Source organism: Theropithecus gelada, chromosome 2 (genome assembly GCF_003255815.1).
Source record: "Theropithecus gelada isolate Dixy chromosome 2, Tgel_1.0, whole genome shotgun sequence".
Taxonomy (NCBI): Eukaryota; Metazoa; Chordata; class Mammalia; order Primates; family Cercopithecidae; genus Theropithecus; species Theropithecus gelada.
Genome location: NC_037669.1, coordinates 63549012 through 63568828, shown reverse-complemented (window position 1 = coordinate 63568828; position 19817 = coordinate 63549012). Strand labels below are relative to the sequence as shown.

Below are 19817 nucleotides of genomic sequence, written 5' to 3'. Positions count from 1 at the left end.
ATATCCTAGAAGCCAGTCAGTTATTGGTTAAGTGCTCCTGGGGGCATGTAAATTCCTAGGTACTTTCGGTTCTCTCTTTGCGAAGATAAGTTAGCTATAGCAACTTGAGCACAGTGTCCAAAAAAGAGATAACATGTACTGGCTCTTAAAGGTGCAAAGTACATAGGAATCTGGGGCAGAAGAGGAATTACAAGGGATATGAGTCCGGCATTGACATTTTCTGCTACATTACTCCTCTAAGAAAAGTATATCTAAATAAGATACTCCATTTGTCCTATGAAGGGGAAAAAATGCTTGTCCAGTAAGACTTTAATGTTGTCACTGAGTTATTTTTCTTTGGAAAAGGTGGAATTCTCTTTACACCCAAACAATTGGGCCACTTAAAATGGAGATCCACTTTTGTAAAGTAACAGATACCTAGGATGCAAGGGGAATGATCTAATTAGGTTTGTGTAAAAGTAATCTTACTTTTGCCATGACTTTTAATGGCAAAAACTGCAATTACTTTTGCACGAACCTAACACAATAGCTGTGAAATCAATATTCCTTTGAATTATACTTGTAACTTCTACTTCGAGAAAACCTGAAAATGAATCCCAGCTCTACCTCTTTAGCTTTAGGAAAAGTGAGTGAAATTATATGTACATATTATACAGATACAGAGAACTTGGTACTATGTATTGTACAGGTACTGTGAGTCTGCACAATATATGCATATAAGGTAGCTATTTGTTGTAATATTATTACAGTTATCATAATTGTCAAAATGTTCAATTACTGTGGTATTTAGTTACGTACAAAAATGACTTCTGTCTTCACAATCAACATAAAGAACTAAGAGCAGTGGGAAAAATACACTATTTTTACTTATATTTTGTCTGAATGTTTTAGATTAAAAGCTTTTTCAGTTGGATACTTTGCATGTATTTGTCATAAATCTCAGAGATTTGCTGTCGTAAAAAGATGAAGGATCATGAATTCAGACAAATATTAGAGCTCTATTTTTTCTTTGTAAAAAAACTTTCTTAGAAAATTTTTATTACACTGGTAATGCATGCTCATTGTAGGAAAAATGAAAACTAGAAATTAGCAGAGAGCAGAAAATAAAATAAAATAAAAGACATTTATATCACAACTACCTATAGATAAAAACTTCACATGCAATACATACAACATATGTATTTTTAGTTGAATAAAACCTCATATCCTATAAAATTCACTAGACATTATGAATATCTATGTGAATAAAGTTCCTTCTAGAATTTCATTCTTATTGGTTAGTATGCCATAAAATGAATGAAAAAGAACATCAGTTATCTGAGGTTAATTGTTGCCAAGAATATACCAATTTACTGAAATGTCAACTTAAATTTGTGGTAAGTGGCAAGGCTTTTTTAAAGGACAAAAACTTAGTATATGATAATAATTAATTTATTTTGTACTTAACACAATTCAAAATTCAAGTTTTCACTGTAATTGTATGTTAATTCTGAATATCATAGATGAATCAAACATTGATTTGTAGCACATTTTCTGACAAATATGTTTGAGCGCATGTGATTTCTATCCTTGTACTTTATCCTTGATGTACACAAGAGGATCATAATTTTTTCCAATAAAAATGTGTAAGGCTTCATAAGTTTTCTTGCTTGGAGCTTCTACTGAGACATTCCCAGCTTTCTGAAGTTGTTTACTGCTCAAACTCTCCAAATCTTTATTTGCCAAACACTGCATGTAATTGAATGTGTCTCCCACATTCCTTCTGCTGACTTGAAGAAATTCTGCCTCTTCTTCAAGGTTTACCAATTGACTTTGCAAAGTGACTTACTACCATTATTATTATTAATTTGAAATATAATTAGAATAGAATTATTTAAATCATCTAAAAATCTATAAGGGAATGAAAAATGATTTGACAGGAGGAAAGGAGAGATATTAATGTGAACAGACTGGGGATTCGTATTACAAATCATTAGTTTAGTAGTGAATATTTTCCTTCTGGAACTTTGCTTGCAGCCTGCCCATTCTTACATTATCCCTTCTAAACCATTAATTTCTAAATTCATCCCTTACTGTTAAACACTTAGTTTCATTTATTATAACATGTGTTTTTGCTCCCTCAAAAGATACCCATATTAGACTAAAATAATAGATATGAGAAAGTAGACTAAATTCATATTCATTAGGTAACTTTATTTACAAATTCTTTACAACAGGTGACAGGATGTGACGTAAATCCATCTTTATTTTATTTTTTTTAAATAGTGTATCAATAAGTACTTTTTTTGAGGATCATAGAACCTATTTACCCATTCATATGGGTCTGTTTCATAGTGCTGTTTTCCCCGGATAATTTACCTCACTCATCACATGTCTTCAGTTATCTATTAGTACCACTTTAGTTCTGGAATACTTTACATTTTTGCCTTAGAAACTATAAATATATGTATAAAGCCTGCCTAGTCTTAAATATCATGTTCTCACAAATAATTCCCTCGAGCACTATAATAAATTGACATAATCTTGTTACTATCTCTGCACCCTGTTTCTTTTGTTTTGGTTATTGCAGTTTGCAAGTGTACTTGTTTTTATTATTTGTTTATGGTATGTTTTCCCACTAGTCTGTAAGCAACATAAGGGCAGAGGACATGTCTATTTTATTCACCAGTATTTTCCCTGAACATAGCACAGTGACTTGCATATGGCAGGCACTTAATAAAGTGTTAAATAAATGACTGATTGAGTGAATGGTGAATGATTGCATGATCTGGAAACTAGTCATAATACAACAGATGGATAGAATATTTTTCTTGAGAGTTATTTGTAAGGATGCTCTTCTTTTATTCTGCTGTCATAAAGACTAAACCATCTTCTATTCTAATGAGGTATAACTGTTTAGTCCAGTCCCTGATATTAGTTGGAGAAGGTTGGACGGGAGCCCGTTGCCAGGGAAAGTCAAGTACAGCAAATCCCAAGCTATCCTTGAAATCCCGAACTTTCAACAAGAAGATGAAGGCTTTTATGAGTGTATTGCAAGTAACCTTCGAGGAAGAAACCTTGCAAAGGGTCAACTCATTTTTTATGGTGAGCTAATTGAATTTCAAATGTATATAAAATATTTGGTAATGCCCCTCCTAAGAAATTGTGGAAGTCATTAGCATGTTGTGAAAAAGTGTCATGGGAGAAATAAGGAAGGCATATTTCCAGGTTTAGATGCTTAATACAATGATTAGCAGCTGGGAATGACCACCTTTAAAATACGGTTTTAATTTTAGCATGGTCTATGAATGCTATTGTTTATTATAATTGCCTTGAAAATATCAGCAGTGTCATGTTAAAGCCATAAAAGTTTATAATAAAAGGTAGCATAAACTCCATATATTTCCCATAAAACATTCTGCAGCAGATTATAGCAATCTTGATTCTAATTCTAAGTAGAATTAATAAATGAAGGACAAAATTGATAGGAAAAATATAATACTGCATGGTGGTTTATAATATTTGTTTCTATTTTTCATATTTTGTCTACTCTTAAGTAGGTAATATAAAAATAAGGTGATTACATTATTTAAAATTATGTTTGTCTCAGTTACAAAAAGCTCTCATAAACTTAAGAGAGATGATGAATGCATATATTATCTAAAAGCTGTCTTCGTGTCTTCTTTCATCCAGGATTGAAATTTTCTCTTACTTACATTAAGTAAACAATAAAATATACCTCAGAATTCTCAAAATGCTGTATACTATTAAAATATCTTTAACTTCTTTGATAAATTTAATATATCTGTATTAGATAATTTTTTAAAAGTATTGATATATGGCCAAAAATACTTTCCTATGTGACATGTTTATAATCAATGATAAAGTAATTGGAGAAAATATGTGTGTGTAATAACTAGAAAAATCTAGGATACTGTAATTATCCCATTGGAATGTTGATTGAGTGCCCGTGGGGAGAACATATTGTGTGTCTGTAATATTATTTTCCATTTTCTTTAGGAGTTCCAACTTTACCCTGCAATGAAAACTACTATTTTATATATAGAATATAATTTCCTACTCATTATTCTCTTACAGTTTTAGCAAAGCTAGCCAAGAAAAACAATATATTTTTTTCAATAGTACCTACACTTTAAAGGAAAGTCTTTGGAATTTAGTATCCTTTGTAAATAAAATAGGATACAAATGGGAGTTTTAGTAGAATGAAGATATGGAATGCTTTGGCTAGTTTTAAAGAAATATTTTCCATTTTATATATAATAGACAAAGATATAATCAAGAGATGAACCAGAACACAAAGGTAGCCATAAACTGGAAATCAATGATAAAGTACTTTTCTCTATACTGATATAGCAAATGTTAGCTTACATAGCAATTTTACAAATATTAATTTATAGAATTCTTAATCTTAAGAAGTAGAAATCTTAAGATTAATCTTAAGAGGTAGAAACAATGTTCAGTGATACTACAGGCAAAAAACCTCGAGTTAATTGTGCAGGATCTGACAGATAGTGATTGTCAGATTCAAGATCAGAACCTTGAAAGGTCTTCTGAAACTGGACTCTGCCATAGCATTTCAACATGGTAGTCTAAGTTCATTGTACTATACCTCACCACAACCAAATTAGCCATTTAATGAGCCTGAAATGGTCCTTGTGGGGTAATAATGGATACTTGGTCAATAACATAATCATTATGCTTCTAAGTCATGTATTAATTTACTTTCTGAAGTTCTCTCAAAAGAAAAGAGGATTACTGACTCAGTTACCTCAGAATTGAATAACTGAGAAATTCAAGAAAAGAATCTCTCAGTCTTAGTTATATTGCTGTGTTTACGTTATAATTCAGAGCCAAGTAATATTATATATCCATCTATGTTGTATTTTTATAATCTCCAAACAAAATCTCTAAAGTATTATTCATCATAGAAAACAGAACATGTTCAGAGGAGGTAAGTGGCTTTTTATAACCAGTCAACATGGCAGAAAAATATCTAAAATTCAAACCTCTGTGGTAGACCCAAAATCCTAAGCATCTTCTCCCATGAATTTCCTACCTAGTTGAAAATTTAAAACTTTGCTCTCCAGAATTTTAATCATCCAAAGAATGTGCACATTAAATAAATAAATGTGTTCTAAAGCTACAATTATTGCATTAAGCATAAAATCAAATATATCTGAAACCTTTTTAAGTTATGTGAAATTATGTATGAGCATGCATTTCTTTTCCCAGGTCAAACATATATTAGAACAATTTCTAAACAAATACCTATGAATCATATAATTTTGTTAATAATACCCAGAAACATGATTCAATTTCATCAATACACCTAGTTCTTCTAAGTTTTACCTTGATTTGTCCCTCAAGGCTGCAGGAAGCATATTCTATAACTGAAAGTTGTCCTGATTTCCACAAGAGGTAATCCTAGGCTTAGTTCCCACCACCCAGAGACATAATTTCTTTTACTCATTCGTAGGCTCATTGAAGGGTCTTCTGTCTTGGTGAAGGCAGGTTTTGCAGTAGAAAAACTAGAAATCAGACAGACTTGGGTTTCATGTTGTATACGATTTTAAATCCTCTTGGTCCTACTTCTTACCTCAGCCATTGCTACAGTGACCAGTTCAGCACTGTGTTTTGTAGGTGTAACCTGAAAGAGTGTTGTCTCAGGTGCCAAACTACTAAGTACATCTTGTTTTCTGTTCTGGGTTTTCTTTGGCTCCTTCGCGAGTCTACTCAGCATTTAAGCATGCACAGTTTGGATGTGCCAGTAGTTTACACCTGTACTACCATTAGATGACCATGGATGGGAACTAAATGATCCCCCTTTATTTTCCTGAGTAGACAGCTCGTAAAGACTGCTTTGAAGTTGGCAAAAGATGGAGAAAAATGGATCATGTTGGTGGTCAACTCAATAACTCATCCTTGCATTGACTTTTTTTTCCTTCCCTGTGATTATCTTTTTTTCCTTATACTTTTCCCTTGGCATTGTCAAATAAACATGTGGAACTCAAGCCCTTTACTTAGGCTCTGCTTTTAGGGTTCAAATTTTGGCTTCCCTGTTTTCTACCATGTCATCTTGAACAGGTTACCTAACATCTCTGCAAGAATCCACTGAAAGGTTATAGAGGGAATTAAGTGCAGTTACAAATATAAAGCATCTGGCTTGCCACAGCCTGAGAGTCCAAAGGAAGCATTATATACTTCTATATATCCAAGGACAGAACTAAATAAAGGAGAGGGATTAATTGGCACCTCCAGGAAGTTTCCAGTTTATGAAAGAGATATTCATGTGAGAACATTTAATTTCCAACCTGCCTGTTTCCATAAATGATGGTAAAAATAATGCAATCTTACTTTCACATCAATTATGCCAGTTGCTTGTTGCCTTAGTACTATGAAGAACTTTCTCAAATTAAAGAAAATTTGGAAAACTCACACCCAGAATTAAAGTAAGATACTGAACCTGTATAAAACCCCAAATGTTCACATTCCTTGTCAAGAGTTTTATCTAGGAAGAAAGAATACTGGATTATCTTTCTACCAAAATGCAAGGAGGCTCATGTTTGATTTATGCTTCAAGGTATTGAGTTGTAATTGTGTCTGAAATAGATACAGATTTATTACTTTTAGTTTAGAACAAATATAATCACTGAACTTTCAGATTTATTACACAGGTTCAGATTTGATATACATTTTCTAACTTGACCTATGTTCTAATATTTAGCACGGATTTATTCCTTGGCCCTGTTCTACATTTTGCCCTTTTCCCACAGCTCCCAAGTTGTTATACAGGTGCAGCAAAATGACAGATGACAAACATTTAACTTGAGCCAAATGCCCAATGATATTTGCAACAGGATTTCTGTCACCCCACATTGAAGCTCCTGCATTTCCCGTCCCTCAAATCATGTGTGTGCAATCCAACTGGACCCAGTTAGCCTGGTCCTTCTGATCTCTATAACCCTTGGAATGTAGCATAATGTCTTGGATAATTGCCTTACCAAACAGTTGCACTTGCCTTTTTGAAACAGCTCCTCCAGAATGGGAACAGAAAATCCAAAATACATACCTCTCTATCTATGACAACTTGCTCTGGAAATGTAAAGCTAGTGGAAAGCCAAACCCTTGGTACACGTGGTTAAAAAATGGTGAACGACTCAACCCGGAGGTAAGCAACTATGTTGATATTAAAAGTTTACCTACTCTGCTAGGTAAATTTTGTTACTAACAGTACTAGTAACTAACAGAAACAGCTAATATTAATGGAATCTTTAGTGTGTTCCAGGAAAGGATGCATACACTGATTTATTTAATCCTTAAATAAACTTGCAAAGTAACCCATCTTTCAAAAGATAAAAATACGTGTAGACAAGACAAATAACTTTCACAAAATCACACAGTTAGTCAGTAATAGATTCACATTTAAATATGATCATCATCGTCATCATCGACACAGATAATTTTTATTGAACTCTCATATGAGCCAAGCCCTGTGTTAAATATTTTTCCATGCATTACTTTATTGCATCATCACCCTGATGAAAACATTATGAGAGAGATACAGTTATTCTTCTTTTATATAGATGAAGAAAATTAGTTCAGAGAGGTTAGGCCACTTGTTTAAGGTCACACAGCAGCTAGTAAATGTTAGAATTAGCATTTTAAACTTTTATTTTGGTCTGATATCAGGACCCAATCTCTTAGTCACTACCCAGTATCTTGCTTTTATGAACACTGACGACTGTCTTTAAACTCCTAGGAAAGTAAATAACAAAGGCAGTTACCCACATTTCTCAATTTAAAGCATACTTTCTTCTACAACACCTAGAAAATGAAAGAGTTGTTTTTTACCTAATACATTATCCAGATAATTGTGTTAATTCTCTATTTTACTTTGCACATGTAGGCATAGCCAGAGACACAAAGAACATCTGTTGTTTGGAAGCTGAATATAACGCTGTTCTTTGTTTCAGCATCAGTGAAAATTTTTTCCTGCATGCCTTTTGCATAGAGCATTCTGTTTCCTCCAGCCTATTTTCCTTTTCCTTGGAGTATGGTAATATATACCTTGAAATATTTAGTCTTAAGTTATATTTGCACTATTAACTATGTCATTATGTGCACTCGAAATTGTATTTCTATACCCCAAATGGGGTTCTGTAACAGATTTTGGCTGTTCAGGCACACTTTATGGTAGGCTGTAGAAAGGAAGGATTTAGCTACTCCGACTCAGGACTCAACTAGAAAATTATCACATCATCACATTTCAAATGTTTTTGAAACTTTTGGAAAATGGAAAGCCCAGACGATGTTCTAGTCATGATATACATATCTAACATTATTGTTAAGCATGTTTTCTGGAATAATTAGGATGGCAGAGTATTCCAAATTATTATGTATACCAAATAACAGAAAGTTAACATACATTTTATGCAAAGTATGTCCATTGTCAAAGAAATGAGATAACATAAAACACACTAGTAACCACTAACATTATCCTAAACATATTTTCATTTTTTAAACTTAAAAATGCTACTCAGGATCTAGTAGTGTGTTAATACATCAAAATATCAGATCTCATAGATATACACAAATGTTGTTTAATAACATATCCTGGTTAAGAGGATGCTATATTAACATACTAGCATCTTTATATGTCTTTTCCTTTATTAGGAGAGAATTCAAATAGATAATGGGACGCTCATCATAACGATGCTGAATGTGTCAGATTCTGGTGTCTACCAATGTGCTGCAGAAAACAAATATCAGATAATTTATGCAAATGCTGAATTGAGAGTTTTAGGTAAGTCATTCATTTACAACCAACAAATTCAAAATGACATTTCAACAAGCTGTAATTATACATAATCCCAACCCTTTTTTTTTTTTTTTTTTGTAAATTAGAAATTGCTGTCCCATCAAATAATGGGAAATGTCTAAATTAGCTTTTTAAAAAGTTCAAGGTGGTAATTGTTATCCTGCTTGGGCAATGCACTGGGGCTTGAGAAGAAAACCCACCATTGGGTGCATCCAAACCAGAGGAAGCTCTTCCAAAGCTGATTCTAGCATGAATTTTTGAGTATAACTCAAAGAATATCTATTGGGAATATTTTCAGCTACAAATTAAAAAGTAATAAAAAAAATTACAATTCACAGTGACTAAAAGAGACAGTGATTTATTTTATCTCTTAACAAGAGGGTCATTGGCTGCCGGGTATGGCACCTCAACTTGACAATGTTATTCTTTACACCTTTCCTTCAGAATCAAAGCCTCATGCTTTCAAGATGGCTGCTCTAGTTACAGAAATCATGTCTATGCTCAAGACAGAAGAAGAGAGAGGTTACAGAACTAATCGCATTTATCTCTTTTATTAGAAAAGCAGAATTTTCCTTAGCTTCCACAGCAAACGTTTTTATGTCATTAACTAGAGTTCTGTCACATGACCATCCAAACAACAAGAGGAGGTAGAAAAATAAGTCCCTATAGTGGAAAGTGCTGAGATTAAAGCAATTTGAGAATGATATTTTGGGAAATCCAACCAGTGGTATCTGCCGCAATAAATGACTCATTGATAATTTCCAACCCAAGGCTTTCTTAGTGGTAGGAAGAACAAAGGAGATAAAAGAGAGGAAGGATCAAACAACAAGACACAAAGTTTTATGAGCTTATGGGTGATGAGTACTCATTCATTTGTTCATTTTTTCTATCACTACTGTTTGAATGAACATTATTATGTACTGAGCCATACCAAGATGAAGTGATATTTATCTTCACTCAACCTATAATTTCAAGGAGAAAAAAAGTGTCAGATTTAAAGTGTGGCAATTCTTATGGCTAAGAATTGAGGAGTTGCTATTATGGCAGATGACAAGTTGAACATAACTTAAATTGAGGACCTTCCCTTTAATCTAAGGTCACAAGTAAAAATGTGCATCAGTAAGGTGAAGGGCAGAGAAGCAACATCTGAAAAGCCCAGAAGCAAGAAAGTATGGCGTATCTGAAAGAACTTCAGTTCGCTTGAGCTTTAGGTTAGAAATGGAGACTGGACACATGGATTCCAACATTCATGAAGTTGGAAAGATTTAGATGCACCCTGATAGCCTAATAATTTCTTGTCCTTATGAACTGGCATTTGTTCAACATTTATTTAGTGGGTAAAAAGCCGACATAGTGATACGGTATTTCCGATTTATTTCAATAGTATTTTTTTGCTAATAGCAATAAAATATTTCTGATTTATATCAGTGTTAACTGCAATAAAATATCAATGAAATAAATCACATTGATATATATATAATATAAATCACATATATATGTGTGTATATATATATATGTGTATACATGTATGGGTGTGTTTCTTCAACATCATATGTTCTATGACTTATATACATACATAATAAATCAGAAACACACACACATACACATGTATGTGCATACATGTATATATAGGTATACATGTATGTGTATACAGGTATATATGGGTATACGTGTGTGTGTATACAGGTATATATGTGTGTATGTATGTGTGTTTCTGATTAATCATATATATGTATATGACATATATGATCATTGTTTTGGCTGGAATAGACTTTCCTGGTCAGGATTAAAATTCCTTCTTTGGCCTCTTATGAAACCATCTTAATCCTCTTTATTGCAAATGCTATCAGAAAAGTGACTTTGTCAAACTTGCCTCCTCCCTACCAACTTGCTTTTACTATTGCAATGACCACCAACAAAACAAAAATAAGTTGCATTTATTGAGCCTATACTTTGTGCCAGGCACTATACTATAGTCCCCTGCAACTGTTACATCATTTAATCTCCACACTAACTTCCTAAGGCAATATCTATTTTCATGTTCATTTTACAAATAAAACATAAACTCTAAAATATTAAGTCAATATTTGGTCTGAGAACACCTTGAGCCAAGCAACTTGAAAAGAGGTTACAGCTATAAATATTAGATTCTGTCTAACATAGCGAGTCACTCCTGGAGTCACTACATATTAACTAAGTAATTAAACAATTTTGTTTTTAATTTTGTTTTTAGCCTCAGCTCCAGATTTCTCCAAAAGTCCAGTTAAAAAAAATTCATTTGTTCAAGTTGGTGGGGATATTGTTATCGAATGCAAACCAAATGCTTTTCCCAGGGCAGCTATCTCTTGGAAAAGAGGAACGGAGACCCTTAGACAAAGCAAAAGGTAAACTAATCTTTATTTTTAAAAATATTCTTAAGTGTTTATAATATAACATCTTCCAAATTTTTAGGTTTTCGTATAGGCCTTTCAAAATTTCCTCTTTTATGATAAACTTTCAGTGGTATACCCAGAGATGCCAACATTCTTCTCATCATAGTAAAATAGTAAAAAACAAAAGGATCTGATAAAATGAAGACCTGTTTGTATAAGTGAGCTGCAATATTTTCAGCGCATGCACTTGTAATAGATAGATTCAAAAAAATCTTTTAAGACCTTTTTCTACATTCAGTTTGAAGGCTTTTTCCCGACCCAGCCTGCTGAGAAATCAGTGCGAAGAACATTTCACGAAGGAGAGAGACACTCATTGGCACACACCTGGTGTTGTGGTTTTTAAATAGTCACACAGGTGTTCACCCCATGACAAAATGAATTCACCACATGAAGAAATGTAGAGAGGTTCCTGTAGAGAAAGAAGAGAGATTTCCTTCCATAATGGATGCAGTTTAGAAACCCTAGGTCAGCACTGGCATGTTTTCCAAGAGAGTTTGACCAAAAAAAAAAAAAAAAAAAAAAAAGCAGGTGTTTTTCTCCACTTGTAATATCTTTTATTCTATTGTACTGTAGAGCCTTGTATACATGAGGTGACTAGACCACAGATGCTGCTCTCTGTTAATGACTCACATGTGTTACTATATAATCAGATATGCTATTAAATCCTAATGTGAACGAGCCATTGTGTTAAAGATATGAAAATAGTTCCTTTAGTTCGAGGAGCTCTTCTTCAGCATCATATGTTCCATGACTTATATGTATACCAGTACAGACAGGTTAAAAAGCCAGGTGAAAGAAAGGACAACTAAAGTGTGTTAAAAAATGACAATCGTGAGTCTCGGAAGAAATGACTGTGAAGGACTAGAAAGTGAGTTCCATAACTAAAAGGGAAAGTCACAACTCCAAATTCTGGTTGTCTTGTGGGAAAGTAGAACTAGGTTTGTAGAACTTCCAGTGTTTCAGAGAAAGCTAGAAATCTGCATTCTGGTGTTGAATCTCCCATGCCAGAAAAAAAATGCAGGGACATCATTTTATCACTTCTAATCCCAAGATTTCATTTGTGACCAACGAAGAAAGATAATAGGTTAAAACAAACAAAATCAGGGTCTCTGTGATTTGTGTAGAGTCCCTTCATGGTTATAACTGCTACCTTGAAGAACCTTTCCATTTACAGAATGAGGTGTACACCAGAGAGCCCCATTCTAGGGCATTCTTTCTTTCTTTATTCTCTACATTTCTTTACATCCCTGGACTAAAGCTTTTCCCAGGACATGAATTATGTCAAATTTATTTTTGTATGTCCTGTGCCTTGGCACAGAACCAAAACTTAATAAATATCTGTGGAATAAATGAATGAATCAAAAATGGTGAATATGTAAGGTGTTGCCAGCTTTACAGAAAGGCTGTTCTTGGGGAAATGCCTCAAGACATAAGAACAGGTGCTTCAGAACTAAGGTGAAAGAAAAGGTGAAAGGAAACCTGTTGTCCTGACTCAGGTTGGGTCTCTTCTGTGTGCATTGCCTGGGAGATTTGCTCCCAACAGATTAGTTGTGAATTCTTTTTAAATGTTTCTGCATTCATTCCTAAAATCGAATCAAGGTTTGAATACACTGCTGTGGAACAGAAAAACATAAGAGATCCTGCAGTATCAAACACAGCACCTTGTACTGAGGGTCTGGACAAATTGATTAACTGTGACTCATTTAATAAAGTAACTCACCCAAAGAGCAGAATGATGACATTTACCTTCCACAGCCTTTAAAGGTCCAAACGCAAAGTATGTGGGAATGAGAAAGAAAAGGAAGAGGAGAATTTGAGTAAAGCTAAGATAATGAGGAAAAAAAAAAAAAAAAAAAGCTAAGATAATAAGAAAAAAAGCACGAGGGAAATTGCTTTTTAAAAAACTTTTCAGGTTTTTGTTTTATTTTGTTTTGCCCCATATAGAATAAATTTGGGGTCATTTTAACCTCACCACAGTTACTAATAGTCATATCAGTTCAGCATTGTCTCTCTGTGATTAAGGGAATGAACCCTGTGAGTTCTATTTATACATTATTCTTTCATTCTATCCTTTCATTGCTTTAGGGTTTCACTGCAGGTCTTATCAAAAGAAAACACATACAAACAAACAATCTCCTGACTGTGCATTCTTAAAAGTTGAAAATAATTGAGCTGTAGCAGAATGTAGTAATTACAGTCACTACATCTTCATCTGGTAGAGATTACACTGAGCAGTAATTTTCAAAAGGTCGCACAGTCAACTCCATGAGTCTATGTCCTGCACACTTTCTAGCCTGTCCCTTCTTTTGTTGCCATCTGATCTGACTGGCTTTATTAAGTGCATGGCTTCAAGCTGTTTGTTGAGAAACACAGCATCTATGCTTCTGTTTGTGTTGGCCTATTGCTTTTTTTATAGTCTTATTATGGGACTTCCAAACACATTGAGGTAAAAAATTAGAGTAGTGATAAAAAAGAAAGAAAGAGAGGAAGGAAGGAAGGAAGGAAGGAGGGAAAGAAGGAAGGAGCAAGGAATGAAGGAGGGAGGGAAGGAAGGAAGGGAAAGAGGGGGAAAGAAAAAAAGAGAAGAAGCAGGAAGGGCAAGAAGGGGCACTGCTGTTTACTATAGATGTGGTTGATATACTAAAAAGATTTCAGCCTGCACCCTATTGAGAGCATTACTTTGGGCAAGTCATTTGTCTTCTATAGACCTTCATATATAAAATGAATTAGAAGTACTTCATTTTCCTAAAAGAGGAGAGAAATTCAAATGGTTTCCTCAAGCCTGTTCAGGCCCAAGGTTGATTATTTCTTCTACATCTTTGGTCTGAACCATTAGATGGTAGCCAAATTCTTTTTTCCCTGATCAGAATCCCCTCTTCTTTTTCAAGAACGTTGACAGAACAGATCCTAACTCCTAGCAAAGTAGTTACATTTAGATTTCAAATTGCCATGCCTTTAAGAAGACAATATTAAAGAAAGCCTTTGGCGAAGACAGTATTAAAATAGCAATTAATTTCACAAAATATGTTTTCTTATATTTGAATACATAAAGAAGTTTATCTGATTGAGTATGTACGTATGAATGTATGTGTGGGTAGATGGGTATTTAGGAATTGGCATCAGATTTCCAAAGCAAACAAAATTAAATATATTAGGAGTCAGGGACAAAGTATTGTGCATAAAGGCTGACTGGGCAATTTATCTTTAGATCTGATTACCAATGCAAGGGTTATTGCATGTGTACACACACTGTTCAATGCTATATTTGAAAGGAGCACTAGAGATACTGTAGCCCATTTTTTGAATTTACAGTGCAAAATCCTAAACTCAAACACAGAACACTGAGCCCAGTACACATTTTTTAATGCCACACCAGACAGATTATTTCACTCAAATAGCTATATATATATATCACTTCTACCATCTCATACCTCTGTTAAAACATGACACAGTTGTATATATACAAAGAATGAAAGAGTCAGATATAGAAAAAAAGTTCAAAATTTTACAATGATTCCAAGTAGAAATAGTTTCTAGTTCTTGACCTTGGAAATACCTATGTGAGGAAATGCACATTTTTAGTTTCTGTTATAAAACTTCTATATGGTACTGTCTACTTTGAAATTTCATTGTCACTAACTCTTGCAGCCAATAAAGTATAACTACCTAGAGATGGTTGAGAGGGCTCTAAAGAAACCTATTCAAAGTAATCAGACTGAATTGCTGACTTATAAAAAAGGGTGGCAGTATATATATTTTGACAATTTCTTCTAGTCTTACATGAATTGAAACAGCTTCCATCACACAGCTAGTAAGTGAAGAAGCTTAGACTTGGTGCCAGGTCTTCCATCTCTGTATTCACGTCTTTTCCTCTCTATGGATAATGGAGAACACGCTCAGCTCTTCCGTTTTTGAAAGGCTGTTGTCACATGATTCAATGTAATTTGATGGGTTGATAATTCAGATTAAGTAACATTTCTCAATACAGTGAACATATTTCTTATTAGCCTATGTGCCATAATTGAAGTCTTGGCTGTTTTAAGAGTTCTGTTCCTAAAGCAAGTATCTATATTTATAGCAGCCCGTCAGAGGAGAAAAGTATTTCTTGAGCCAAAAATAGGTAGATGGCATTACAGAGTCCGAAGACTGCCTGGTTTCCCGCTAGGAATGAATGGTCATGCAGCATCTGTCTCATTCTTTGTAGACCCACCAGTGGTTTAGAAATAGCACTTATATTGAAGAGAAGCAAAAGGCATATTCCTGCAGGAGAACCAGGAAGCACTGGGAATTAGAAAACACGGGTTGTGGTCTCAGATCCATCACTGATAAGTGGCATGACCTTGAGTAAAATTGCTAGACTCCCCCCCCTTTTTTTTTTTTTAGGCCACTGTTTCCTGGATTTATCTTAAGATGAAATAATATGAAAACAACTTTAAGAAATACAAAACACTATATTCATGTAGTGTCTGCTTGCACAGAGATTACATTTTAGAAATCAATAGCAAACTGTAGCCCAGGAGGTTGAAATTGAAAGTTCTATCTTAGTTATAACTTTATATATGTTTTAATGATTTGCTTGGGTGACCAAGTGACTGAGCCAAACATGGCAATTGCTGTGAACTGTCAAAACAGCTAAAATGATTCGGTTGGATGGATTCAGAGTTTACAGAGAGCCCTATCAGCTAGGCTGTAAGCTCCATGAAGGCACCGAGCACCATTCTTTAATTCACCGTTATAGGTCTAGCATCCACCACAAACCTGGAATATAGCACCCATTCAATAAATATTTTCTGTGTTGCTAAATTAATAAAAGTTAAAATTTAATTTGTTTAACTAACTTTAGAGATTTTTCAGCTAAGCCAAAAATTTTAATAATTAATAGACCGATGGTATGATTATTCATTTATTAATTCCTTCATTCATTTTGCAAATATTTGCTGAACACCTATTATAACCTAATTGGGTGCTGGGGATAAAATGTTAAGCCAGATAGCCACATGACAAATAACATGCTTCTTGCCCTTTCTTATGATATTGTTTTTCTTTAAAGCTATTTGAAGTCAAAGATACGGGTTAAAGTCCCAATTCTACTTCTTAGTTGATAACTTCTAGCAAGTCCTTTAACTTCACAGGTTCTCAATTGGTTCATTTCAGAGAAAATAGTACTTGTCTCTCTGGTGAGGTTATATGAGACTCAAATAGTGTGTGTGGAAAGACAGGTGAGTTGTACACACACTGCTACATTGGATGTATTTATTGCTGTCATCGTAACTTGTATGCATATCCCAGTTGTGCATGCTTACCTCTGGCAATCAAGGAACAACCATGGAAAATCAGGATGAATACAGATTAAGTTTATCTCTGCAAGGCATTCTCAGGCAACTGAGGGAATCAATTCCACATCTGCTAAGTTTGATTAATCACTTCTTTTTTTTCCTTGTGGATCTACTTAGCAAATGAACTGACAGAAAGCAAAGTCCTAGATTTGTCTCCTTATGCCCAGTGACTGCTGGCTACCCATTCAGGAATCACCTCCTGAATTTAATAGGAAATGTTACCCCACAGAAGAGACAGTTCAATGCTGTTCTCTGACAAGCAGCGCTAAATACAATGCCTGAATTACCTGGCATTTGCTCATAGTGAACATACAAGCTAGCAACAATAAAAACAAAGAGATGGAGAAAAGAAATTTGGTCCTATTACTGGAAGAATAGTATTATACAATTGAATCTGGTCGAGTGCAGTGGCTCATGCCTATAATCCCAGCACTTTGGGAGGCCAAGGTAGAAGGACTGCTTGAGCTCAGGAGTTCGAGACCAGCCTGGGCAACATACTAAGACCATGTCTCTGCAAAAAAAGAAAAAAATGAAATGAGCTGAGACATGGTGGCACAACCCTGTGGTGCCAGCTAATGGTTGAGATGTGGGGGTGTTGAAGTGGGAGAATAACTTGAGCCCAGGAGTGTTGAGGCTACAGTGAGCCATGATTGTGCCACTGCACTCCAGCCTGGGTAACAGAGGGAGACCTTGTTTCAAAAAACAAACAAACAAAAAAACTGAATCTATAAGTAATTGACAGTATTTTCTCCCATTTTCCTAAAAAACGTCTACTGTACTTTGTCCTGATTTCTTAAAATTAAATAAATTAAATAAAATACAATTCAGCTAAAAGTCAGAAAAATTCTCGTTAATAATGATGATAACCACTTTAAGCACCTTCTATATGCTAGATGGTGTACCAGGCACTTTACATATCTCAGAACATTAAAGCACATTTTTTTTTCCTATTCAGATATATTTCTGAGGATCACAGTTGTCACCGATTATATGATTAAATTCATATCATTTTTAACCTAGTAATCTCAAAAAGTTAAATACAAAAGCATTTTAAAATTTACAGAGAATCAAACTAACTCAATTATAGCGATTCTACCCCTTGGCAATTGGTTTCAGAATGTGATCATATTCCCCAGAACTGAAATAAGCAGACAGCTGGACTCTCTGGGAACCAATTCCATTACCTTTACCTACTTACCCCAAGTATATATATTTACAGACAGGTGTTATCAAATCATGCATTCTGTGTGATTTATCCTATAATAATGCTACTGTTAAAACCTGTGTGGCCCTGGGCACTTGGCAAATGCATGTACCTGGTGGGAAAGAGTGAACCCATTAGGTGAATTGGAGTCTTATTCAATTATTGAACAAGCGGTGCTTCTTCAATATTTTTGCCTTCAAACCTCAAATTTAGAGCAGATCCACTGCACTTCCACCTGCCTGGCTCCACAATGCCCAGACACCTTCCTCTTGGGCACCCTATTCCATCATGTGAGAACTACACAAGGAAGGTGTAAAGATGGTAGGGAACGTGGAAAGCGGGAGAAGGAAGCCAAAGTAAGAGAGAAGGAAATGACGGAGAAAGAACAATGAGAGAAAGGAGCAGGAATTCCCTGTGACAAGAAAGAAGTTCTAGTTATTGAGCAAGTCACTGGATCTTTCATTTCTTCATGCGTACAAAGGTCCCCTTGGGAAGACTTGTTTGAAAACCATTCGCATAATGCCTGACACAGAAAAGGAACAGAAAAAAAATTACTTTGTCTTTATTCTTCTCATAGCTATGTCGTATAGACAAAGCAGTTCTTCTAGTTACACAGCCATTGCCCAATACTTAACTACCATCACATTTCCTTATTGGAGGTTCTTCTGATCATCTTATCTTGTGGAGGCACCAACTAACGGGATTCTGGTTGCCTGAATGCCAGACAGCCAGTTATATGATCTTTCCTCCCTGTCTGACACTTCTCTATATATTTTACAATATCTACCTTCTAAATTATTGCTGTTCCTTTTGCTTTTGCCTTTACCCGCAAGTGCTCAGTCTTAATAAAATATCTCCGTTGCACATGCCTTTTCAAGGCAACATTAACCATTATGCAGTAACTGCAAAGTAGGCTTCTCTATCCCTTCCTTCTCCTTGCAGAGCTTCCTAATGGAACAAGCAAAAAAACTTAATTTTATTTTGTATCACCAACTACTTAATGTAATAGTGCTTAGTACATCAGGTAGCATGAGTATCAAATAGGCAAATGAACCATATGTTCTCATATTTAAGGAAGACTGACAGTCTGCATAATGCTAGGCTTATTACAATCTCCCTTCTGTGCTGCCTCTCTGTAATAAAATTTTAAATCATTCGTACTCAACTCCTGAGAGCCTTGTTAAGGTGAGTCTTTCCAAGGGAATACATGTTGAAGATGTCAAGAGCCATCTGATAGTCTTGCCTGTGTCACATGAAGATGTAACAAGCTAAAATCCTGTGTGTGCCCCTGTCAGTCTTGTTTTCATTTTCCCCTCTTGCCATCCAATTCTCCTTTCTTTATCCCCACTGACCTCCACTGGTCTGGGGCACTCACCTTTCACACAGTGCCTGCAGAACCACCCAGCTGCGATGGTCTGAAAAAGCTCCGGTTCATTAAAGATACAAACCCTGCCTTTAAATCCAGCCTGCCTAAGCCGATGTGTGCTGTTTTACCCCGCTGCCTTGTGTTGGCTATTACTGCTGTAGTCCCTCTCCTATGTTTTCGTGATGGGTAATGACATCCTGTGGCTTTCAACCAAGGGTAAATAGGAGAAAGCAAAGAAGTTTCACAAACTAAATAACATCTTATAAATTCTTAAACAGTATCTTACAACAGAAAATGGGTAGGCTTCCTTGTAGAGTGGCTGTGAATTCATGGGCTGCTATATCAGTTTCAAATTTGATCATACACCATAAGAATCTTGTGGAAAATGCAGATCCCAGAGCCGTGGCCATGATTTTGATTTAGTAGGTGTGGAATAGGTTAAGGAATGTGAATTTGTATAAGTTCACTCCCTCTGCCTTCAAGAGAGGCTGAAGTTGTTGAATACCACCTAGAGGAGCACTGGTTTGGTACGTACATATCGGCTGAAATAGAAATGTGCTTCATTTTATCTCTGTTCCACCCCAGAACTTTGCTTCCTATCCTAACAGTTCAGCCGTTCATTCTATTTCACTGTTGAAGAGATGTAAATCCTTAGTTCTCT

General features: G+C 35.0%; 1 protein-coding gene across 11 annotated transcripts in view; it reads left to right on the top strand.

The window, feature by feature from the left end:
* Positions 1-19817, top strand: part of CNTN6 (contactin 6) — a 303195-nt gene that overhangs the window by 224467 nt on the left and 58911 nt on the right. For 7 of the 11 annotated variants that reach the window (XM_025375841.1, XM_025375844.1, XM_025375836.1 and 4 more), the window contains 4 exons: positions 2900-3084; positions 7032-7168; positions 8674-8803; positions 11052-11202. In XM_025375841.1, the coding sequence (XP_025231626.1) occupies positions 2900-3084; positions 7032-7168; positions 8674-8803; positions 11052-11202 (603 nt within the window). The remainder of the gene's footprint in view (positions 1-2899; positions 3085-7031; positions 7169-8673; positions 8804-11051; positions 11203-19817) is intronic. The other 4 variants (XM_025375842.1, XM_025375840.1, XM_025375846.1 and 1 more) reach the window with 3 other exon arrangements.